The sequence below is a fragment of the Solea solea genome, chromosome 10, assembly GCF_958295425.1.
Source record: "Solea solea chromosome 10, fSolSol10.1, whole genome shotgun sequence".
Classification (NCBI taxonomy): Eukaryota; Metazoa; Chordata; class Actinopteri; order Pleuronectiformes; family Soleidae; genus Solea; species Solea solea.
Window position 1 is genome coordinate 19592322 of NC_081143.1, and position 25862 is coordinate 19618183.

Sequence of the window (25862 nt, forward strand, 5' to 3'; positions counted from 1 at the left end):
GCTGCCAAATTTCAACCCTTCTGACCGTACACTTAAATAAGCTCGGCAACAGTCATTTACATTTTTCATGCGAGGTCGAGATACACATTATGAATACAGAGCTATTCAATTCTACACATAAACGGGGACCACAGCAAGCAGACTTGTATTTTCAGTACTTTACAGTCCAAAAACTATATATTTATATCCAGGGTTTAATTAGTAATTTCATATTATCATTACGGGTGCTCTGTGTCATACAAAGTAGTGAATAGGGGTTTAATTTATGTTGGGGATCTAACCCTACTACCAACACTGAGGGTTCAAGCCACAACCCGCCAAACCCCTGTGTTTATCGTGAGCACTTTACAGGCTCAGTTTGCAGCCTTTTATTTCAAATGTGTAGAGTTTTGGATCCGGGTGTTGCAGATCAGACATTAAAGAAAAGAACTCTGTGCATTGGAACACAGATAGGACTAAGACTAACAGGAGTGACGCCACTGCATTAAAACATCTGTTAGAAACTTGAAACAAGATGAAGAATTATATGTGGCTGAGGCGTAAAAAAAAAAAAAAAGTGACATGTGAGATACAGAGAGAAACGCAGAGCAGTACTAAGGTGGTGATTTTTTTTCTCTTCTTGTGCTCAATATTATTATTTGTTTACATTTTTAAGTATTATACAACAGTTTGAGTCTGTTACCCATTGTGCATAGTTACTCTTTAATAAATAAAGAATTCATACATTTCAAATGATGACTCCTTTCCTTCTTTTTAGAGTTGTGTTTCTGTCTGTGTCATTGTTTTTGTCCAGTCGACTGTTACATACAGACAGTTAATGTTGGCTGAGGTTAAATGGAAGTTTGCTATACTCGCTGAACAAAAGACATGCTTACTGTGTCTGTGTGTGTGTGTCTGTGTCTGTGTGTCTGTGTTGTATTTGTGACTTTGTAAGGACCACAAATTGTACCAACCATACGGAGTGAGGATATTTTGGCTGGTCCTCAGATCTTTAAAAGGCTTTTTGACGAGTTAAGACCTGGTTTTAGGGCTAGGGTTAGAATTGGGTTTAGGTTAGGGTTAGGGTAAAGATTTAGGTTAGGTACTTAGTTGCCATGGCTAGGGAATGCATTATGCCTATAATGTGTCCTCACTAAGATATAAAAACAAGAGTGTGTGTGTGTGTTTGTGTGTGTGTGTGTGTGTGTTTGTGCGTCCTGATAACTGTGAGCATCTAGATTGCACGTGACTGTGAGTCTAGTTTAACCTGCTGTTTTTCCCATTTGGAGTTATTCATTCACCGCCATCATGACTGGAAGAGTTGTTTTTCTGGGACTCCTGCTCATTTGTCTGACTGCAGGTAACTTTTTTAATGTTATTGTTTTTGCATTCTAGTTTAAATATGTTACAGCGTGAGTTTTTTAGTTTTAAGCAGACCTTTTTTTAAGGTTCCATAAAATCAAATACAACACATGGTTTAAAAGTCCTACTGTCTTACGCTGAACCAAAGGAAACTGACCGTGACAGAGTTTTGATACTTTTTATAGGTGCTGTAAAAGTAAACTGTCGGTCAGTGCTTCCCAAACCTTTTTTACAGAGGGACCCACCTTTTATAGACAGCCTCCTTCATAGTTTATATAGTGACAAGAGCAATTTTGTGCATAATGTAACATTTCCCAAATGTCTGTGTAGTACTTTTCCTTTTTTTATATATATATTTTTTTGGTGTAATTGTTTTTGTCCGGTTGACTGCTACATACAAAAAAACAATGTTGGCTGTGGTCAAATGGAAGTCTGCTGAACAAAAGACATGTTTACTGAGTGAGAGTGTGTGTGTGTGTGTGTGTGTGTGTGTGTGTGTGTGTGTGTGTGTGTGTGTGTGTGTTGCATTTGTGTCTTTGTGAGGACCAAAGATTGTACAAACCATACAGAGTGAGGACAAGACCTGGTTTGAGGGTTAGGGTTAGAATATAGATTTCTTGTAAATTTGTAATCATGGATTTTTTAGTATGGGTCAGTATCTGTATCGGTCTGATACTGGTCAAAATCGCTGCGTCGGATATCGACCAGATGTAAATCCAATACAATGCAAAATGCACAGACTGTAAAAATGTCTGGTTTAGGCTGTTTATTTCTTCTTTTTTGGGAGAACAAGGTTACAAAGAGTTATGTCTTTGAAATGACTCGGCACAAATGAGCTTCATAAATGGTCTAAAATGACTGTATCGGACTAATATCGGTACTGGTGGACTGGAGTTTGTGATATCAGTATTGGTATCGGACACAAAAAAGTGGTATTTTAAATTATATTTATTATTACTAGCGTCTAGAATACAATATATTACAGATGTAATCATACAGCATACATTCAAGTAATTAAGGTTTGTTAAGTTCACGTACATTTAGATCATATATTTGGATTCTGGGTAAGTGAGGTTGTGTAAATGTTGATGTGTCCTTTATTTTTACATTACTTATTCAACACATCATGTGCCTTTTTTTCCACAGATGCAGTGAACATGTCAGGAGTGACGAGAAAGGTGACATACATACATACATACATACAGTACATACATTGAATTGTTATATTATTATGATTACATTTTCTTTCTCTTGTTTGTTTTCGGGCAGCCCTCTTGCCCCAACATGGTAGAAACCATGGCTTGCCCTATGAACTACGCTCCCGTGTGCGGCAGCGATGGAGTCACTTATCCCAACGAGTGCAGCCTGTGTGTGCAGAGACAGTGAGTACACACAGCTGCTCCTCTCTCATGCCAATTACACAACACCCAAGTTGACTTTATGGGGGAAATAAAAAAAGCATGAGCTGCTATCTGCCAGTGAAAATAAAAATGAACACGCACATCGCAATACAAGTCTGGCTGACAACAGCACATGATTCAAATATGTGGATTTCTAATCTTTAGTTATTAATGCTTTGGTTTATAGGTGAGTGGGTTTTCACAGATCTTTACTTTAGTCTTTAGTCCTCGATTTAAACAGATGATGTCGAGTTGTGCTTTCAGTTCAAAGCAAAAAAAACAACTACTATATATTTATTTTTTAACATAACACTTCCTCATCTCATTTCATGACTCAGTAATTGTATATCGGATTTATATTATTATATACTTTTAACTGATCAATCCTTTATTATGCCACAATTAGTTTCATTTCTACTTATATTTGTTATTACATGACACAGACGTGTACCTCTGGAGGAAATTCAATTTATCATCTGGGAACCATGAATTAGAGTTTTCATAAATTTGTTTGGATAGAAATCTTTCGGGGGCTTTTATCGAGTCTTTTTTTTTGCACATACACTGGGCTGAGCTAACAAAAACAACATGATAAAAGAATAATCCCAGCCATGTTGTGATCGTTTCTGCAGATTAACCAAGATGGACATTTTGATCACCAAGGACGAGACCTGCTGATCAGTTGCTGACGTCACGACCAAAGGAGCCAGTCAGGATCCGATCATGTGTCATAACATCTTGTTCACATGTTTTTGTCTGACTGCAAACGGGCAACAATAAAATGTCTTTCAGCATTCAACGGCATTTTGTGTTATTTCCTCCTTTCTTAATCAATGGAATCTCTCAAAGTTGAACATGAACAGGAAGCCCGGGTTATCTTCTAAAGGAGTAAAACATAAAAAAAAGTGCCAGAATTGCATGAAATAAAATTTGAAATTTCAGGAGAAAGTAAAGACAGGAAAAGAAAGGCTTTGTGAAAGATTCTTTTGTAAATGGGGGAGGCAGGAGGTGAATGAACGGTTGGTCATCTCTGTGGGTGAGTCAGTTGTTTACACTCCTTATACTGAGTAACACGGCGATCAATAACTTGTGAGTGTGTGTGTGTGTGTGTGTGTGTGTGTGAGCTACAGTCCAACTGAGAGTGCAAGATAATGAACTGGTCAGAAGAGGACAGAAGCACACATACTGTATACACACAAAGACACACATTGAGAAAGAGGTCTTAAAACAAAGTGTTGTATCCTGAAGCCAAAGGTCAAATTTATGAGTCACATGCTTGAAACCAGGAAACAGGAAAGAGGCATCAATCGACGGACACTTCCTTTATCTTAACAGCGGATCAGAAACAAGACATCTGGTCTTAGATTGACCGATTTATCGAGAATGATCAGAAACCACACGAAACAAGAGTGAGTACAGTTCAGAGTTCTTTATTGTTTCTGTTAAAGTGCTGTCGTTGTTGTGTTAATGTCAGCTGTGGATGACGTGATATTAGAGTAAACTGCAACCTGCGATAGAACAAATACATATCCATAAGTAGACTTCATGAACTCGTAATATTCAAAGTTAATGATTTCCAAATCGCACAAACACACAGTGCTGATGTCTGCGTCCCTTCAGCCAAGTTGTGTTGTTCTGGCAACTCTCTGTTCAGTTCAGGTGCACCGTGGTCTCTATCATTAGAGCTCAGTTACATTTGTGTTCCTGAGTAACTCCACCTACATTATATTATGTACTGTATGTATGCATCATATTCATATTGTCATTGTTTTTCTCTAGGCCCACAGTTGAAGACTGTCAAAATGGGATCTCTATCGACCTGTTTTTGCATCTGTCTCTCATCCCAGCTGTAAGTGAAATAGCTGAACATCTTTTGTGTATAAATGTCTCGCCACTGTATATGTGCATATATTTGAGAGGTTCCATTATTGTGATATTTGTTACGTCATTGAACAGAATCACATGTTTGTCTCAGGACAAACTCGACAGAAGAAATAACATGATTACAGTCATTTAGCTGCAACATAACACAGGTAGTGTGCTTGATCAAGAAAACTGTGACACATCCACTGTGTTGATAATGAAATATGACCTCTTTATTCAGTGTATCATCCTTCTACATCTGTAAAAATGCATTTTATGTCAAGTTATTTTGTCATGTTGTTAATTGTACTGGACCCAGGAACAAAACAAACACAAATGACACAGATAACCCTAACCCTCAGTTTAACTTAATTAAATCCACAATCAGAGGACGATAGCTTCTTGAAGCTTAAGTTCAGAGTGGAGTTGGTGGCAGAAGCACTCTAACAAACTGACAAACTGGCAAAGACTGGGTGGAAGCACAGGCTAAATGCAGCAGGGGTTGATTGTGAATGTGTGTCAGATGTGCAGCAAGGCCAGCAGCAGCAGCAGCAGCAGCAGTAGCAACAGCAGCAGCAGCAGCAGCAGTATACCTGCCACTCACACACATGCACACCACAAGGGAGGGGGAAAAAAAACACAAGGAGAAGAGAGGGAGGCACAGCCAAGATCCTGACATCATTACTATTTTTTTTTATATCTTGCAGGCATTGATTGTAGGAGTGCTGTCATTCCTCCAGAGAAGATCACAGACACTGGCCATTGACCGCAGACTGCCCTTCCTGGGCGGACGCTTTGCCATTGTGGTGTAAGTCAGCACCAGCAACAGTGACTCACTGGTGTAATGTCTCTTTGTTCTTGCTGATGATGGCACACTGTCTTTGCTGCGTCGCAGGCCTTTGGACACTATAGGCAGTCTCAGCAACCGTTGGTCCTATGGGTTTGCATTTGGTGCCGTGTCCAGCAGTGTCCTGCTGCTCTTCTCCGAAAGTTATGTCCCCTTCACTGTCCCACCCTGGGCCCGAGGTATCCACTTTGTTGTCGCCCCCCACGTCTTTGCTGTATATCATGTATAGTAAATATATACGTCGACTGAATATTTCCAATCCTGACTGTTCTCCACAGCGATAGTGTACCTGGTTGGAGCTTTAGAAGTGGGTCTGGTCTATTTCCCTTTCTTTGCCTGTCTGTCCACGCATTTTAAAGCAGCTGGTGCTGTGCTGGGGATACTCTACTGTCTGTGCTGGTAAAAAAAAAAGTCATTCATATTACATGCAATCAAAATGTAGGCAGTATCATTAAATGTGGATTAGTGGTGCTGTATGAGGTTTTTATATGATGCATGGTGCAGTATTATAATGTGCAAAAATGTCTTTTCTTTCTTTGAATGGATGTATACATGCATTATCAAATGTTGCTGCCTTTTAGAAACTGTGCTATAAGACTTGTTGTGATGCTTGTTTGTAGGATCATCATTACAATCTGGGACACGTTCACTTGTCCTGGTGGAAAGGTGGGTGAGTACTAAACCCACGCAGGCTTGTGTGTCTGCTTTTTTTCATGGGAGAAACTATCAATGGCTTCATTTCGTGTATGATTCTAAAGATATTAGGCAAACATCAGAAGATCATTGTCCAGTGGCCCTGCATCCTCTCCCTCATCTTCCTCCTGGGTCGATTTGTTTACATGTTGGTTAAAGATGTTCGAATACGCCTGCAACTTGAACAAGAGGTGTGTTTTGTTTTGATTTACATCAAGTATCTTTTTTCGTTTTAGTTTTGTTTCAAATTTTTGTGTGAGAATGTCTCTGCTGAATCTGCTGACAGGACATCGTGGAGCTGAATGAGCACCACCAGGTGCAGCATGTGAAGAGACTGCTGAGGAAGACACCTGCACACAGGTAGAATGTTATATACAATAATACAGCAATTAAAAAACAAAAATAAAATAATAAAATGCTTACAACGTATAAAGTCTATATAAAGAGTGAAATATGTCACTATGGATAATCCTCAGAATGAATATGCCACTTTAAACAGATGTGTTTCGAGCGTAGACTCATGCACAAATGCTGCATTCCATTTTGCTTCTACAAAGACACAAGACTGTATGTACATTTCAGGCAGACTTCATTTTCAATTTAATCTTATGATAATTTAACAGTTGATTTATTGTTGAGCTTTTATGAGAAATATATGCTTTTTCAGGTCTGTGTGTGTGTAAAATTTAGGTGAAATAACTTTTTTTTCGTTGGCAGAAATCAAAGATAAAATAATGAAACGTATCCTTTGTTCATAAGTGTACAATCCGCCACCTTCATGTGGAGGATAAAGTGGTAGAAATGGATGGATGAAAGTTTTTAATCACCTAATTTTGTATGAATGAGCCTTTATTATTTATGTCAGGAGCTGGGTGAGCTCTACAGTGGCAGCCATTTTGGACCACCATGTTTTTGCAATAGCTCACAATGAACAAACTAAACATCTTTTGAGTTTTGATGCTGACAGAAGACTACGTAGGTTCTCCAACACACTTCAACTTCACCAATAAAAATTGCATACACCTGTACCTTTGGTGGTAAAGTGCAGCATCCACGATTTTTGAGACTGCTCCTGTATTGCATGGGATGTCAGAAGATGGTTCTCATGCAAGAATGTAGACTCCACCTCTCACAATATCCATACTTACACTTCATGAACGCACAGGAAAGTAGCATGAAAGCATAAATACAATACACACACACACACACACACACACGTATGTACTGTATATCCACTGTGGTTTTGACCCTCTATATTGCAGTAAGCCACTCAGCTGGTTCCAGAGACGAGTGTATTTGTGGGATTCCCACTTCAAGTTCCCCAACAGGATCATCGGCACTGCCATCATATCCCTCATCGGCCTCTATACAGTAAAGACTCAGCAAGACATCTCTTGTAATTCTGTCAAACCAAATGTCTCACCTGTTGTTCTAAGAAAATGATTTACGAGCAGGTGTGCTCATTAGTCCTTATGTCATTTCTCCAGATGACTCTGGCAGATTACATTCTCAGTAATGTGGTTTTTGACCAAGTCGTCACATGGAAGAATACACTACAATACCTGGTTACCTCTTGTAACCAGACTCAAGCCCTGGGAGCCATGATACCACAGCTGGAGGAATTCATTTATGTGGCCAGAAGTGAGTTCTGGTGCTTTTTCAAAGCTGTGGGATAAATAACATAATCTGTCCAACGTCCCTCATCTGATATAAAGAAAAATCATCTTTATGTTGTTCCTTTTTTCCTTCTTTTCCCAGAGTGTTGGCTGGCTACTACCATCTTTGCGAGTCTCAACTCTGTTGCCTACACTTTCCATGTATTGGTGTGTTACAGGCAAGTGATCACAGAAAAATTTAAATGAGCAAGAAATGAATGTATGAATTCAACGATGCATTTTATATGACATTTCCCGCATGTTTTGCTCATGTTGCAGGAAACACTTGAAGAGATTGTGGAGAGGACAAAGGGGTTTTATTCCGGAGAAGTTTCACAAACCTCGGTCAGCTGTCAGCGTAGTAAGACATACACAAGACACACACACGTTTTGCACAGCTATTCTTCTAAGGACACTGCACTGACTTCCATTCTTTTGAACAGAGTAAACAAAGCCATATTCATAACCATAACCACTTAATGCCTACCCATAACTTAACCACAGTTGAAATAGCATGAATTTAACCAGCTCCTCAGAGATTAGATTCAAAGAGAGGTAACAAATACAAGAAGTGCGTACACATACAGGCTCACACACTTAACTTAACTGTGTTTCCAGATCAGAATGTGCCAAGGCCTCCTGTTGAAAAACAGGAAATGTGCAAAAATATTATCATCATAATCCCAATCTGGCTCTGGCTCCCGGCCATCTCAGCATGACAAATTTCCAAATTCAGAGGTTTGAGGCTCCTCAAATTTGTCCAAAACTTCCAAGGCCTTTAGCCACATTTGAATGTAGTAACATTGAAATTACAATTAACCCTATGATCATGATCTCAATGTTGATCAAAATCTTAACCATAAATCTGAAGTCTCATTTTATGTTTATAAAAACATTGAAATCCCCCCACGTTTTTCCTCTTGTTTTTTTATTAACGCGGTCTCAGACACACATGCAATACCTCAAAGGCCCACCAGTGGGCAGTGGCCCACACTTTGGGAAACACTGGTGTTTTGAATTAACTACAGAAATGTAAACATGTGCCTCTTGAAATGTTCTTATGTCATATGTTTAGTTGACATGCCTGTAGGAAAAGAGTCATAGAAATGTTGTTGGTGTGTTTTTCTCACAGGCGTCCATTGCACGATATTCTGGGTGGCAAATCGCATTTACACTGTGGGGTAAGTTTTTCAGCAAGAAAAAACAGACTTTCAAAACATCAGGTTATGCTTATTTTTTTTTTTGAAATATATATTATTTTCCTGCAGCTCCAAAAGTGAAACCAGCATCAAATATTCTTAAATTTCTAATATGTTTTGTTCTGCATGTGACATTTGTAATATTTCTGAGGATATATCTTACTATGCAATTTAAGGAAACTTTTTAATCCACGATATAAAGTCGATTTTTCTTCTTTTTTAGGCTATCTGATAGTCCACTTTGTCCATTTCCTGTTTTCCCTGCTCTTGGTCTATGGGCTGGTTCTTCCTATACAGCATGGACAAGTAGTGAGAATGCTTTCTAACCTGGGAATAATTGTGTAAGGCTGATTTCCTTGTTGTTTGGATAAACACGAGAGCATATGAGTGGATTGTTGGATTGACGGACAACATTACTCACAGATATTTACTTTTCTCCCAACATCTCTCAGACTGACCATCGCTCTGGTGACTGGTCTATTGATTCTCCAGATCGTTCTGGTGCAGATCTTCTTCCTCCAGGACAAATTATCCCCGACAGACAAAGAAAAACCTCTGGCTCTCAACAATAGGTGGACATATTTTAGTATAGATATATACAGATGGATAACACACCAATACCCATACTTTTGCATAAAAGTATGCTGGTAATAAAGTTTTGATATTAGAAAATGATTTTGTTTTGAAGTAAAACTGCATTTCCATAATAACATAAACCAGCTTTGATTAATTGTGTTGGTATTTCAGACCATGGAAACCCTCAATAGCCATTCATTATATATACTTTGAATCAAAGTGAACCTAAAATCACACTTTTCTCTTCTTCTTGTCTTCAGAAAGGCGTTCCACTGCTTCAACTACTTCTTCTTCTTCTACAATGTGGTGATGGGGTTCAGCACCTGCATCCTGAGGCTTCTGTTGAGCATCATCATGGGAACGTGGCTGGTGTCCAGAATAGACCGAACCATCATGCAGAGAGGATATGAAGGCATGGATGCAGGTGAGCCTAAAATCAACCTGAAATAGGCACTGTGGAAAGCATCATCCACTAGATGGCAGTATTTCAGTAAGTGTCAGCACGAGACAAGAACAAAAAGCTTATTTGGGAGAAGACGTTACAATTGGAGTACACTGATTATGAATCTTCATATGAACAGTATTCAATTATTAATACTTCATATGACACTATTATTATTTGTGTTAATACTATTAAGTGTGTGATTAATCAGTAATACAATAAACAAAACAAAACAATACATATGTCCCACATATTTCAGGCTACTCTACGTGGATCGGGATGATCTTTGCTGACCACTATCATAACAATCCAGTCATGGTGTGTTTCTGTCAGCTGCTGGTCTCCAACAAGCTGGAGAGACACAGATCTGCATACTCCACATTCAGCAACAAGCCATCTGGTCAGTTATGTTCTCATATGTATGCCATAATGTTCATTAATGTTTTCCATTTGCCATGGTTTTATCTTCATTTCATAATAATCTCTAATTTGTAGCCTTTTTCCCTTTTCAATTTAGTCAGCACAACACAGATAGGCCCCCTGTTTGTTTCAATGCCCCTGGTTTGAAAGTAGTATCATAGTCCATCATTTTCTAATTCATATTTCTCGACTACTTCAAGTCAGACATCCAAGATGAATCTGGAGATTAAGTCCAGTTTTTAGTTTTCTTGAAACATATTTACATGAGTGATCATATTCTATGACAACTCTCTCTATGTAATGCTATTCACTTCCATCTTGTATCACAATGTGAAAAACATCAACAAATCAAGGGTCAAAGCTGTGCTGCATCATAATATTCTTTACAGTTTTGCAGTGCCAATTTAATTTATAACTCAAAAGGTACCCATAAGATTGTAATAGGTCATCAGTTTTGTTTGGCAGGCTGTTGTTTTATCTATTTCCTCATTTTATCTTACGGCTTGAGCTTAAATGTTTCTACTTTTCATCTTGCCATAATTTATGTTTTATGAAAGATTATTATATTACAATATTTTATCACATGTGCAATTCTTTCCTCAATGTATTTTTATTTATTCCTTTCTAGAATCCCCTGTGAACAATAAGGCAAAGAGACGCTGGATGTTGTTTCATACTTTGTTGAGAAATCCTCATCTGATTCCTCTCAGAAAGCACCACCTCTCCTCATTGCACCAGTTACAAGCATCATTGTCTCCCCAGTCAGACATGGTGGTGCGGGCTTGGGTCATGGCCTCACAAACACAGAGTTACCAAACAGCACCACAGCTACTACCAGAGATCACAGTCACGCCAGCAGAGGACAGCTAAAGGAAATCTTCCACTCAGAAATCCAGAATTGTACATATGCCTTCTACTGTTTTAAAAGGAGCACTGACCAATTTTCAGTGAATGTGCGTTTGGTAAAGTCAGTGGATCTGATTTTATTTGTCACCAAGCTCAACTATCAACAAACAAGACTATAGCGCTGACATCTGACTGATATAATGTAGTAAATGATTTACAGTACATGATCATAGCAGTGTCAGTCAGATATAACCTTATAGGCTTTTTGTTGACAGGTAAATGTGAGGTCACCAGTTTATCATCACAGATGTAGCACTAATCAGTAATTTACTCATCTTATATCGAAACATTTATGACTGGCACCGGATATCGATTGTATAGGTTTTTTTTTATTACATTTCTTTGTTCTTATGCTAAATTTAAAATGTTTTATACCCTTTGTAAACTATCCTGCCACTATGTTGATTCACATAGAAATGGATGCTGATTCGTCAACTGTTGGTTGTAACAATTTATTTAACTCACCTATTTTTAGTTGTAAATAAAAACACTACAGAAAATGTGAATTGTTTGGTTTGACTCGAATGTTTCAGAGCCCACTACAGGTTAAGTTGCAACTTCCTGCAAAGTTGACTATTTTGAGTCTTGCGTAAATCCCAGTGGTCCCGCGGTTCACCTTTCACGCCCTCGCTGTTTCGCAGTTTTATTTCTTGTGTCCACGTAGGTTGATCATTAAAATTATTAAATGGGTTATTTCTAATAGCTAGGAAAACGTTTCTATTTTTATTTCTCAAACAAATGTTTGAGCCTGAAAAACAAGTTTTGATTTTTTTGTTGCATTCTATAATACTTTTATGTTTTAAAATCTACGAAGGTTTGAACTTTGAGAGTGTTTAAACTAGTGAGAAATGTGAGAAAATGGTAATGTCTGTTTGAGAAAAGTGTATAAAGTGTGTGGTGAGGGGTTTTACAGCCTTAAAACATATATAATAATTGTAAAAAAAAAAATAAAGCTGACTACTTCGCGGATTTCGCCTATTGCGGGTTATTTTAGAACATAACCCCCGCGATAAACCAGGGATCACTATAGACATCACTGTACACATAAATGCACCATAAAGGTTTGCGGGCCTGTAATTTCCTACTGCAATTAAAAGCACCACAGTATTGTGTGACTTAATAAATCCATCTAAAAGAATTATTATAATCTAAATAAATATGTATTACATACATTTGAAGAAAAATACATGTTAATAAACCCAGTCATTTTTAAAAGAAAAAAACAACAACCAAAAAGTCACTCAATGTTCTTGATTGATCTTGTGGGCGTGGAGGTGCGCGTGGCCCACCGTTTGGGATGCTGCGTTCAGGTGTTTAGCAGTTTGACGAGACAGCCAATTGTAAAGGTAAGGTTAACGTCACAAATGCGAACAAATGTTTCTGGTCGGTAGGATTTATGATGGCCTCTTTGTAGCGGGTCACCTCTGAGTCGACTTCCCCTAAACTTTATGTGACTGCTGGCTGTGAACGAGGCACTGGCACCTAACCAGCCTTTCGCCATTAAGCCGAATAGCCGTTAGCTATTAGCCAACGCCCACGTTGTTCAACCGTTAAGCGTCCAACAAATAATTCATCCAGTCTTAACGTCTATTATATGTTGTTACTGACTGTGGAACGATTTTTGAGTTTGAGAACGTTAAAAAAAACTATTTCACAGCTCAGGCAAGTGTTTTTTGATAAACTAATGCTATACGGATGTTGGTGGCGTTTTCTATATTTAGTCATTCTTTCATATTCTACATTTCTTCTCTGTTTGCTGCGTTTCTTATTTTGTTGTTTGTGAATCTAAACAGTACAACTGTCCTGAATGTCCTGGCTAGGGCTGAACTATCGATTTCACATCGAATTTGCAATTTGCAAAAGTAATGCTTTTAGCAAATTAGTTAAGGCCGAATTTTCTTTTTTTGGGTTTTAAATTGTGGTACAATTTTTAAATGTTAAAACGTTCATCTCATTAGGTTCTTATAGTAAATTATCCTTCATGTAAATCTGTTACACAGTTGATATTGAACTGCAGTTTAACTTAATAATTATAGTGAGAATCAAACTGCAATATTTGGCAGAGAGAAGGCACTCGACTTTTTGTCTTTTGACTAAAATAAAATGTCTCACATTTATCCAGGTCTTTCTGATGCAGTTTTACTTTTCTATGTTCAATTATTTTTTATGTCCATGTTCTTTCTGTTTCAGTGTGCATTTAACAGGATGTCGGACAGCGAGTCTGTCAAGAAAATGTTGCGGTCAGTACTTCTGTCCAGCAAGGGCGGTGTGTCTTTAAACAGCCTCCACTCAGAGTACCGCTCACTGTGTGGAGAGAGCATCCCGCTAAATAAGCTGGGCTACTCAAACCTTGAGAACTTTCTTAAAAGTATCCCCTCTGTGGTGCGGATGGAGTACCGCATGGGCGAGGTAAGGGCTCCTTTTATTATTTTCACTGATGTCAGCTTAAAATGTGCTGATTTTTCATGGCACAGTCTCTTAGGACCCTACACGGATCTGGTTTTAACCTCTGTCCTGAGTGATCCAATCAAATTGCGGACAGGTCTTGAAACACCCAATGCTTAGTTTGTCCACAGATTCCATCACAAAAAAACACATTTAGAAGTGGTTTGGGTATGCATGTGGCCACATTTCTGAGCATGCAAATCCATCCTCATGACAGATTAGACATTTATTTATTTGTTTATTTTGAACATGTGCAAACAAAACATACAAAAGAAAACAAATGCAGATTAACATTCCACCTCATTGGTACACAAGACATCACACCTCAGCTGATGTCCTCTATCCGATGTAGCCACCGTTACAGCATTTTTAAATGTTATTTTATGTGACAGCGGCGTGAGAGGGCTTTGATTTACTCGTTCCTCCTGACTCTTTTCTTTCTCTCTTTACCTGTCACATACAATTACATTTAAGCTTTTAGCAGACATGTTTATACATGTCACAGGCAGATACTGTCTGATATATTTAAGTACAGGTTGATCGCATGTGGGCACAGGAGATTTGTCAAGGATGCATTTTAATGTCAGGTGTGAACCGTCAAACTGAACACTGTCCACATGTTAAAAGTGTAATGATGATTCTCTGTAGATGATATGCTTCGCCGGGGTGTCTGAAGAGACGGCCAGCATTGCAGAGCTGGTGGCCAGACAGAAGAGCTCCAAGAAATCTGGCCACTCCCAAGTTGTCAACTGCAGGATGAGATTCAAACCCTCCAACCCGTACATGCTCAACAGTAGGAGACACTTGTTACAAATGCATTTAAGGATTATAAACACATTTTAGTCCCCATCCCAAGTGTTAAATTGGTCTGTAGGGTTCTTTATTTGGGATAGAAGGTGACATAAAGCACCGTGCAATAGTCTCAGGGCACCACCAGCTTTGTTGTTTTTACAGGTTCTAGAGCGTGACCAGAAATCTTTCGAGTGCGACACAAAATTGTCTTGGGTTTGTATGGCTACGCCTTGGCCTTTAATTTGTAATCTATCTGCACAGTAGGCTTCAAATGAGACAAACTTTTATCTACACCATATCCTTATTTACATTAATTTACACAAGCATCAATGTATATGGAAAATGAGGCAATCCTTATAATTGTGGTGCTGAAGGTTTAAATTAAAACTATAAAGCTCATGGTGGCTTAAAGGCTTTTGCACAGTACTGTGTAATTTTTCAAAACCTGGTTCCTCATCATTTGTCAAACCTTAGTGTTTATGATTCCATCCAATTTTTCTTTACTGTAACCTGACATTATCTCTCTCTTTCTATACATACAGTGAGACCTAGGTCCTCCCTCCGCCAGCCTTCAGCTGCTGGTGCCTCGAACCGGCCAGCAAACCATTCTTGGTCTTATGGAGGGTTCAGTGCATCAGGAGACTACAGGTAGATATTATTTGCATTACAAATGTAAAAAATGTTTAGCCACAAATCTGGAGTGATGTGATTGTGTTCAAACCTTTTGAAAGTGCAGGCTACGGACAATTGTATGATTTATAATTTCATATATTTAGCTCATTTTAATTGCCTTATGATATGAAAAAAAAGCTTTCCTTGTGTTGTGTCCAAACATCAGGCAGCTGGACCAAAGGTTAGGTGCCATCACACCTGTTGAACACAGACAACCAGCTCCTCAACCTGCTGTGAAACCATGTGTCCTGCCTAAAAGGTGAACAATACCAAAGTTACCAAATTCCATCCATTTTCTATCGCTTTATACTCCACATGAGGGTCGCGGGGGGCGCTCAGCTGACATACTGTATAAATGTACACCACCATACACAACTGTTTTGACTTAATCTTGTATCTTGAACTAAACTACTGTCATTTTTTTTTTGGAAGCCTGTGGTATGCAAGCTTCCACTGGTGGTCCTGTTCTACTGTATATACCAGGGTATGTGATCAGAGTGGAGCTGAGGAATTTTGAACAGTGCATTCAATATTAAAGTGCGTAGAATATTAAATGAATTACAAATAATTATAATAAAAATTACAATCACCTTATCTCTCGCTCCATCTCAATCTAATTCACTATACCAGTGCCTGAAGTATATGTGAGGAAGACGAGGATGATGAGAGAACAAATCTTATTGCTCAGTATATTTACACCACTGTATTTTAATGTTGGTGATAAAGGTGTTCACTTTGAGAGCTCATTATTTCCTCAGGTGGTGTTTGGTATAAAAAGTGAACCACTGCTTTAAAGTGTGTTGTTTTACAGAAGAGCGAACAGCTCAGAAAATGGCCAGAAACCTCAAGGTATGTTGCTTTCTCTTGATTTGTTTCCTAATTTATTTAGCTAAGTTTTATCTATATTGGTATTTAACTATAAAATATAATATAGTTATACTAATTCAAATATGTATTGTGTATTACACATATATATATGTGTGTATATATATATATATATATATATATATATATATGTGTACACATTCATTATTCATTATTTTTCAATTGCGGAGTTTTCACTGATATGAGAATTTGTTAGCATTTCTACCTTCCCCTCAATTTTTCAGATAATTCCCTACAACGAGCCTCCTCCCAGGTATGCAGTAATGACTACACATTTTAGGTAGTACGTGTTGCACATACCATTCTATTGAATTATTTTGAACATCAATTAATAATGAGAAAATTTTAAATTTCTTTGAAATATTAATTTGGTGTCTGTAGCACTTCAGCAATGTTACAGTTAACATTTTCTGACAGGTCTGTCTAGGAGTTTCTGTCCTTGTGTCTTTATGTTCATGCTTTATTTGTGTTATTCGTTAAAAAAATGTTTACACCAAAATGGCATACATAGTACAGCATGCTTTCAGTGACAAATTGTGAATTCTTTCCCCACAGTCTGGTCTGTATGACAAGAATCTTGTGCAGAGCAGAATAACTCAACTTCTAGGAAAGTTCTGCTGTGGAGTGTGGTTGTCAAAAATACCAGAGGTCTACAGTGCTATGTTCAATCAGAAGCTCCACCCTCAAGTAATTGTTGACCTGGAAAAGTGGACACACATTTGCATGGTGAGACTGTACCACAGCAACGTGCTTTTAACTCTTTAATTTTCCTTATCATTATGCATTTTAAAACGTGGGAACTGTGATGTATTTGAATCAAATACAAACATGTAGAATGTCTACTCAATTTTTTTCCTCTTTGAAATGGTTCCATGTAGAGTATATTTATTTAATTAACTAGTAATTAAAGTTACATTTATATTTGATTAGGTATACAACAATTAATCAACAACAAACTTAATTGCAAACAAAGTTAATTATCACCTGTTGGTTATGTTTTTGTCTATGTTCCATGTCTTTTTTGGGCTGTGGAGCCAAACAACATGCTATTTTACAGAGTGAGTCATCGCACTCTTTACCGGTCTCTTCTGAGAGGAACACATGGATGACAGTTGCTTCCACGTGCTACTTTTCAGATGTTGTGATTGTCTGCTCAGGAAGACAGTTGACCTTGTTTCCGTTATAATGAACACCATATCTACGAGTGTCTTTTTGATGAGCAAAGTGGACATGGATTCCGGCCAAATAGTGCGCACAGCACCCTCTGCTGGACATTTGGTAGTTACTTCATTCTGATGGGTTTCTAATCTGTATATTTTGAACTTTTCCTCCGATAAGCCGATTAATCGTTGAAATAATCAGTGACTACTCAACTATCAAAATAGTCGTGAGTTGCACTCTTAGATTTTATCTATATGGAATCATCAATTATTCAACCATTTTTTTTTTGCTTCTTTCCCCATCTGGTCTTAGGTGGAGCAGTCATCCTGCAACAACCGAGCTGAACAACTACTCTTCCCTCCTCTGCCCCAAAAGCCCCCAATTGTTCCTAGAACAAACATCAGCAACTCCTGTCCAACATCGCCCACTAATTCATGTGCCAGCACCACAAGAAGTTCTACAGCTCCATCAACACCTGAAGAAGCCTTTCCCCCTCTTTTCCCTGTTCCTAAACCTAGGGTTTCCCCCAAATATCCCTTGGCTAAGCCCACTTTTGTTTTCCCGCCACAGCCTGTTTCTGCCTCTCCAGTTAGGCAGTTTTCCTCTGTGACGCTGCGCAGCCCTGTCCGTAACCTAGCTCTTTCTCCCCAACTGCCCTCACCTTTAACTCCTCCTGTGAGAGGATGCAAAGATAATCCTAATTTGACTTCAACTACCCCGAAAGTTTCTCAGCCTGTTGCCCAACCACAGTCTTCCCCTTCAACAGCCAATGCTTCTGTGCTTGTGTCCTCCCACCGTCAACCAGACCTTGATATTTTACCCCTTTTGAAAGTTACCTTTTCCCCTTCTTCTGGTTCTTCCCCAGTCTCAAAATCTTCTGCTGACACCTTGTCAGCTGAGGTGCGCCAGAGAATAAAGGAGCTGCTGTCCAAGTACAGCCAAGGATTGTGGGCACATGCTTTGCCTAAACTGTTCATGGAGACATACAAGGTGCCATTTCCTGAATACATTCTGGAAAACTTATCTCTTCTGTTGGATATGTGCTCTGTGGAGTACTCCGTGACCCATGGCAAGAAGAAGGTAAGTGAATTAGATGGCACAGTGTGCAGCAGGGCACAAGTTAGAGTAACAGTACAGTAAGTCACCTTGAAAGATAAAGCCAACTCTTAGGGGTTCTCCCACTTAATATTTTTGTTAATGTGTCTTTTATTGTATTTCCCTGTGGTTAGGCCATCCTGTATAACAGAACAGACATGGAAGCCACAGATAGCCAAGAAAGCAAGCTGTGCAGAAGTCATCCCCTACCCTCTGGTCTCGAGGTCCTGAGCCCTACGATTCCTCCCCGTCTGGTTTCTCCCTCAGAGCAGTATCCCTCGGTGCTAGTTACTGATGCAAAGAGCAGCAATTCTGTTACTATAAGGTATCTTATATCTCATCTCTATGCTAAACATTGTCACTGATGCCTAAAATAGTATCATTTTCAATATGTAGGTCACAGAACAGTTATCTTACCAATCACAAAATAATAAAAGGTTTTAATAGGATAAAGAATTAGAATAATCTATGTGCCCCTATTGTGTCAGATGCTCACATGTGTCTTTAAATAGTGCAAATCATATTAATTTACTATCTGGATTTCAATCCCAGTGTTTCTACACAACACTATCAGACTCATTAAATTTAGAAAAACAAAAACAAACAAGCTAATATTATGTAATAGGACAATTTAGGTTACTGTTTTTAATGTACTATGCTATGTATAGTTGGTAAAAGGCTGAAAAATGTTGCCAGGTATGTGGGTGAAAACTACTCCAATGCTCAGGAGGCCATGGAGGATGTAATGCGATTGTTCTACAGCCAAGGCTCCACCAACCATCCTGTATCTAACCCAGTCATTGGTCAGCTGGTAGCAGTCAGAGGAGAGGATGGAGATGAGCTGGCTAGAGCCCAAGTCATGGAACTTATGGCCCTCAACAAAGTTAAGGTATATTTTTCTATTGGGTCACTCACTCATTTTCTACCGCTTTATCTTCCACATGAGGATCGCAAGGGGCGCTGATGCCACTCTTAGCTGACATAGGGTGAAAGGCCATCAGAGCCATTACTAGTCACACCTCTGATCAACGCTCATGGCGTCCTGAAAAATATGATTGAAAAGACAAACTGTTTTGTAAAACATTCAAACAACACAGCCTAAAATGTTTAAAATATGGTTATACAATACAGTGTTGCATTCATTTTTCACCAAGATCTTGTATTGATGATGGGCGAGTCGGGCCACTGAGCAAAGCCTTCTCCAGCACATCCCAAAGATTCTCAATGGGGTTAAGGTCTGGACTCTGTGGTGGCCAATCCATGTGTGAAATGATGTCTCATGCTCCCTGAACCACTCTTTCTTACCTATTTGCTTAGTTAAATCCAGGTGGTTTTAAACCTTTTGAGAGCTTAATTACCAAAATGTTTTATTTTCAATTACCTCCCGACAGCCTAGCTACAGTATCCTCAGGTCCCATCCGGGGGCCATGGCCCACAGTTGGGAAATCACTGTATTGTGTGATTGTAGTTGTTTTAATCTTCAAAATTTGTTGATGCTTAAAAGCTTATTTAAATTTGTTGTGGTTAAAAATCATCATTTAAGTTATAGGAGTAATTCTTTGGCACATCATAGTCACTTTAGTTCAGAAAAGCAGCCTTTGAATTGTGGCTTATGAAGATCTTTGTTGGAAGAAGATGTCTTGTAGCAACAGTATGTGTCGGTGTGTCTGCAGAAAATGTGTTTTTTTTTTTGTCTGTCAGGTGTACCATGTGGACTATGGATTTTCTGTGGAGACAAGTTGGACTAATCTGATGGAGCTGCACCAGGATTTCCTCTCTCTGCCCTTCCAGGCTACTAATGTTAGACTTGCAGGTATGTGCCAGATCAGGTAATGAGTTAACACCTTTATTTGTTACTCATCTGATGTTGGTGAAAGCCCAAAAGATATCAAAACATGTTCTTCTAATGAGGGACAAGACCTTTACATCTGCTAATACCATTTAAGTAAGACTTTATTAACATGTCTGAATCTTTCTCTCACGTTCATTTTTTTTGTTCTTCAGGTTTAGAGACTTTCAGCTCACATCCCATGATCCTGTCCTATCTGGACAAGTTGGCAGTTGGAAAGATCCTGCTGATTGAGACCTTGGAGCCATGTCAACAGATGGAGATGCCGGTGGTAGTGTTGTACGACACCTCACAGGATGATGACATCAATATTAACTCTGCCTGCCTCAAGTCTCTGCAGGATAAAACCATGGACAACCCTCTGACTGTAAGTTTGATGGCTTTAATCACATGTGAATTGGGATACAGAGTTAGAGAGCAAAGTTTCTATGCTCCAGTTAGATAGTGGTATACTGGTTGTTGACATAAGATTAGTGTTACTGATGTTCAGTATCATAGCTTTGGTGTTAACATCTTGAGATGTGGTTGTTGCTTTTTGAACTACCTTCACTAACCTAAGTATCCTCCTTGAGTCAAAAAAAACCTAACGGGAAGACTAAAGTATAAGAAAAGCAGCATCTTATGACCCACTATTCTACAAATAAAAATGAATGTTTCCATTTCTTTTCTGTTGCCTGTAGGTAAATGTTACCTACCAGGACGTGTGTGTCACAAATGTGTGTGCAGATGGCAGTATCTGCTGCCAGCTGCCCTGCAGAGGGACAGCAAGACTCAGCAAGTTACTGAAGGAAACAGAGGCCTTCTTCATCTCACAGGTAGACTTGAGTACAAAAATGCCTCACTTGCTGCTGCTCTACTACCTCTGTTTTACTCTGTTGGAGAACAATACAAGTTTACACTGATTGTATACAGAGTTGTCACGTTGTCAGTAGTCTAGTTTTCAGGTGTCCTCAGTGGTTGCCTTGAAGCAGAGAGATGCTGTTACCTTTCATGATACTGCACAAGTTTAATATTACAGATAAGACACAACTTTACCTGCAGTATGCTCACTGTTTCTCCTTTATTTGGCCATCTGCTTTGTCCTTGGTGATTACCATGACTGTCTTGCATTCAGTGTTTTACACATTGTATTTCCAAAAGCAGCTGCATTTGCTATCATATCCATTTCTAAGTTTTTCCCTTTAATTTCATATTTATATCATTGAATGGTGCTTCTAGATGACATCTGAGTCCCTGGTGTCCAGACCTTTCAGTGGCAAGTTCTGTTTAGCCCGTTACAAAGAAAAGTGGTCCAGAGCTGAGGTAAGATCAGAAGCATAAAGATGTATTTTCTTGAAAAGGTTAAAAATTATTGTTGTAGACATTGAATTTTAAGATTTTGTGTTGTCTGATCACATGATTTACTTAAATTTCTTTGGTGTGCATTTGTGGTGTTCCTGGTGTGTACAGATAACCAACATGTACAACAACAGAATATTGGAGATCCTCTTCATTGACTTGGGTATCCTTGCAACAGTGGAAGTGACTGATCTCCGAGAGATCCCCCCTCCTTTACTCAAAGACTTTGCCATCATCCCACCACAGGTCAGATGTTTTTATGTAATTAGTTATGTTGGGGTATGTATAAGACAAACAGCAAAGCACTGCACAAAAAACTTTGTTCCTAAAGATGCTAATCGTGTACAGTGTCTGATCTCCCCAGGCTATCAAATGTCGCCTGGCTGACCTCAAAGCTCCAGAGGGAGATTGGAGCCCAGAGGCTCTTCTGTGGTTGAAGGAGGCTGTGCTTGGCTCTGAAGACTGCAGAATGAAGGTTGCAAACTGTTACACACGCAACACATGGCTACGTTAACCTTCTTACCCCATTGTCTGATCATTTTAAAACAAGGCTTTGTTAAAAGACTGATAGAAAGGAATGTTTACAGGCTGTACAGTAGCTTAAATAGCTCAGGTTATGTTATGGGTCTTTTCCATTATACACTTCTAGCATGACTCAACACTTTTTTGGCGTTTCCATCAGGGATAGTACCTGGTACCTGGTGCTTTTTTTGGTACCTGCTCTAGCGAGGTCCCAAGCGAGTCGATAGTAATAAGCGTTTTACTGCAGTGTGAACTACTCATATGTCTCTCTCTTGACTTTGTACATGCCCAATTTTAGATCTTGAAACTAGAAGATCGCAAAGGGGACAAGCTGGTCTACATGTACCTCTTTGTCGGTGCTGATGGCCAAGACCTGGACCACAGCATCAACCATCAGCTGGCTCATTCAGAGTTGTGGCTGAAAGTTAAAGCACAGAACACCACCACAGTCAACAACAGTAACGGTAATATGGATACAGGTAATGTTAGACAGAGACGTTGTACCTTTTTGTGTTACCAACTGCTACCATCATGTGTTTGTGTTGTGGTTTCAAGCACATTGACTTTGAAAACACTTTCAGCTTCAGGAGGTTTGTCATGCATCTGTGCTTTCTGATTGCCAAGGTCTCAGTTCCCTAGTGGAGAAGTTGACTCTGTGCAGCTCTGTACCGGACCGTGGTGTTAAGGCTTCGATGCAGCCTTGCCACAAAGTAAGAGAAACTTCTCTCACAGATACGACTGCAAAAAATGGGAAGCAGCCACTTCCATTACCTCCCCTACTGGAGCTCCCTCAGGTGTGTGGAGAATTGACTCAATATCTGAACAAAGTAGATGTAAAGCTCACACAGTGTATTATGGTCTGCTTCTATGCTACCTACTCATCATTTAAATTTATTTATTTATTTATGCAAAGAAACAAGGAAAAACAACAATTTAGATCAAAGATAACACATCAAAAGAAATGGGACAGAGCAAAAATCTCTTCTTGTCTTATCTCCCCCTTTTTTGCTTTAACAATATACTGTCCGTTTAAAAAATTAAAAAAACTTAGTGTCCATCCACTAAGTTCATCTCAATCACATCAGTCAACAAATACAATAACAAGACAATCATTACAAGCACAGCAGCAGCTATTCACTTTCTAATGTTATTTGATCTTAAAATTACCACCAAAACCTATACATGCCCTTTCATAAAATTAAAAAAAGAGTTTCAAAAAACTTTTTCTCCTCCTTTCAGCCTGGTCAGAATATGGATGTGTTTGTGCCAGTGGCCTGTCACCCCAGTCACTTTGTGCTGCAGCCATGGCAGGACCTGCATAGGCTGACAGTGTTGTTGGGGGAGATGATCCTCTATTATAACCAAATGTCGAGGACTGACGCGACCATGAACGTTCAAAGAGGAGACATCTGTGCTGCCAAAATAGACAAGAAGTAAGTGATGTTTCCACTCCTTGAAAATCTGAGGTTCATACTGTACAAACATTACTAACCTACTTGTAAGAGTGTGTTATGTTGTCTTGGTAAGTTATTTTAGTGACCATAACCGGTCAGTGCCATACGAGCACTGCTGCAAACAGTCCATAGTCTTATTTAATATTAAAGCAATTTACTGAAGAAATTGGTGCGTCCAGAGTGATGTGCTCCCATACCTTTTTTGATATTTTCGGGTAAGAAGGTGTTAGATCTGCAGCATCTCCCTGCCATCTTCTGCTGTTCACTACACGTGTGACTCCAAGCAGAGATGGGTAGAAAGCTCCCTGTAAAAAAAAAAAAAAAATTCCACTGTCAAAAATCTGTGACAGACAATTAAATTAATTTGTCACTAATTTTGTCAATTTCTGTCGCCAAAGTTGACTTATCGTTGCATTCTTAGTAGACCGCCTTGGTTAAAAACAGCTTTGGCTTCCTCCATGCAGTTTTCATGCATTTCAGATGTTACATGTGAAAGGGAGAAAGTGAGAGGTGAAATGTCTTAAAATGAACTCCAGGGCAGTAGCCTACAGCTAACCACAGACGATGGCTATGACCTGGATGACCGAGAACTTTCACAGAGACCTCTTGTCTTATGGTTGATGGCTCAATCCATCTCTACATAGCTGGCAGCGGGCTCAGGTGAAGGGGATTCTGGCCAATGGGTTTGTGTCTGTGTACGACCTCGACCACGGCAAACATGATCTGGTCCGTAGTAACCTCCTCAAGCCCCTGATAGAAGAGTTCAGACAGCTGCCCTTCCAGGCCATTCCTGCTAAACTGGCAGGTAAGTTGAACTCTGACAGTATTTCTGTGGCCACACTGATCTCATGGTATTAATATTAATAATATATTACTATTAATTAATTAATTAATATTTTATTTTGTTAAGAATAATGCCACAAATTGATGTTTTAAATCTGAATGAATTTGTCCACAAGCATTTTCCTTGACACTGCTTACTTTCTCAACACTTATGCATTAAAATAGTTACTTTGCTCAAAACTGAGTCTCACTCATGATGTTTCCATGCACAGTTAAGTCCATTTAGTTGATCATTATACAAGCATTAGTGAGGAATCAATTTATTGAATGAAGCATATCAGCCTCCATGATTTTAGGCTGTAGTATATGCCCCCTTTTTCTAGTTGAACTGTTGCATCACAAACTAAAAACCTAAGCTGGTGCCTAGTAGTTAATGTCAGGCGCCATTCTGTGTACCATTAATGAATTCAAAATTTCTTGAAGCTGACAAAGCGCAAATTTGGTCACATCAGTCCAAAAATCCACTGTCTGGATTTTGCTACTTTTCTCTCAGTTGTCAACTTGCTTCTATGTACCATCTCCTGTTATTTCCAGGTCAAAGCACCCAGGTAGGAACTATGAGGAATATGAGCCTCAGCCAGTTTGGGTTCAGTTGATCTTGAAATGCAATAATAGATTCACTCCTTTTCACATTATCTTGGTGTGTTGGTCCGACTGAGAAATTTGACCAAGTACAATTTTAGTCAGAATAACATCTATTTTAAAAGTCCAGTTTTAGGTGGATCGCAACTTGCATCAAGAGACCATGGCTGAGCATCGATGACGCATAGTGGAGCAAGTTGTGTCGTCAGTCTTACAGCAGATAACCCTGACACTCAGCTCAGTAACTGTCTACAAACCAGTTTTTCTTCTCCCTCATCTGGCAGGTGTGTCACAGAACCAGTGGTCAGAAGAAGCCTCCATGTTATTCAGAAATCATGTTGAAAGGCGACCTCTAGTAGCCCAGATGGAGAGTGTGCAGGAGGTGTCGGAAGTTAAAGGTGAGCCGTGGGAGCGTCGACTGACGGTTTATCTTGTGGACACAACACTGGAGGACAAGGACCTTTGGATCCACACCATCATGGCCGACATCGACAGCAAGCTGTATTCAGCTGCCTAGAATTTCTTTTTAAAATGGATGAGCAAGCAGACTCTGGACCATAAAAGTAAACCTTTATTTTTTGAACACTTGGGTGGTTCTCTTATAAATTCTGGTAAATGACACAAATATTCATTTAGACTTTAGGTTCCCTTAGGTAAAGTCATCTGTGTGTTGCATGTGTTTTGACTTTATTGCCCAATTTCATTTTTTGTTTGCTGTTCTTAATGCGTGCAGTGGTATGGCTCATTTTGCACTAAATTTTTCAACACATTTTTGTTTTATTAATCGAACATAAATGGCTTAATGTCATTCCTCTATGTAAATAGAAAAAAAGAAAAAGCTGAAGTTATTCTAATGTTTCATTAAAAAAAAGCTGTTCACGC

The 25862-nt window shown here is 39.0% G+C and overlaps 3 protein-coding genes across 6 annotated transcripts; all 3 read left to right on the top strand.

Annotated features, from left to right (window-relative positions):
- The first annotated feature begins 1242 nt into the window (after window positions 1–1242).
- On the top strand, window positions 1243–3540 carry spink4 (serine peptidase inhibitor, Kazal type 4). Its single transcript, XM_058641032.1, has 4 exons — window positions 1243–1339; window positions 2488–2519; window positions 2611–2723; window positions 3374–3540. The coding sequence occupies exons 1-4, from the start codon at window positions 1288–1290 to the stop codon at window positions 3417–3419; spliced, it is 243 nt and encodes an 80-aa protein (XP_058497015.1). The 5' UTR covers window positions 1243–1287; the 3' UTR covers window positions 3420–3540.
- A 409-nt stretch (window positions 3541–3949) lies between these two features.
- Window positions 3950–11848, top strand: stra6l (STRA6-like). Its single transcript, XM_058640638.1, has 18 exons — window positions 3950–4150; window positions 4521–4590; window positions 5312–5412; window positions 5500–5630; window positions 5730–5850; window positions 6072–6117; window positions 6210–6335; window positions 6431–6504; window positions 7407–7515; window positions 7632–7785; window positions 7903–7978; window positions 8079–8160; window positions 8932–8980; window positions 9222–9339; window positions 9451–9570; window positions 9835–9998; window positions 10276–10416; window positions 11065–11848. Exons 1-18 carry the CDS (start codon window positions 4125–4127, stop codon window positions 11304–11306), a joined length of 1950 nt encoding a protein of 649 aa, XP_058496621.1. The 5' UTR covers window positions 3950–4124; the 3' UTR covers window positions 11307–11848.
- A 750-nt stretch (window positions 11849–12598) lies between these two features.
- Window positions 12599–25855, top strand: tdrd7a (tudor domain containing 7 a). 4 transcript variants are annotated; one of them, XM_058639628.1, is made up of 22 exons: window positions 12599–12688; window positions 13533–13751; window positions 14436–14580; window positions 15122–15227; window positions 15418–15510; window positions 16063–16100; window positions 16361–16389; window positions 16692–16862; window positions 17610–18377; window positions 18527–18717; window positions 19089–19281; window positions 20094–20205; window positions 20397–20608; window positions 20922–21056; window positions 21460–21543; window positions 21691–21825; window positions 21944–22054; window positions 22400–22580; window positions 22726–22895; window positions 23341–23534; window positions 24200–24360; window positions 25265–25855. In XM_058639628.1, the coding sequence occupies exons 2-22, from the start codon at window positions 13548–13550 to the stop codon at window positions 25495–25497; spliced, it is 3666 nt and encodes a 1221-aa protein (XP_058495611.1). In that variant the 5' UTR covers window positions 12599–12688; window positions 13533–13547; the 3' UTR covers window positions 25498–25855. The 4 variants fall into 4 exon arrangements, with proteins under 4 accessions (XP_058495611.1, XP_058495613.1, XP_058495610.1 ...); XM_058639630.1 differs by lacking the exon at window positions 12599–12688 and adding an exon at window positions 12734–13004 and having other exon boundaries at window positions 22400–22565; XM_058639627.1 differs by lacking the exon at window positions 12599–12688 and adding an exon at window positions 12735–13004.
- Window positions 25856–25862: the final 7 nt, after the last annotated feature.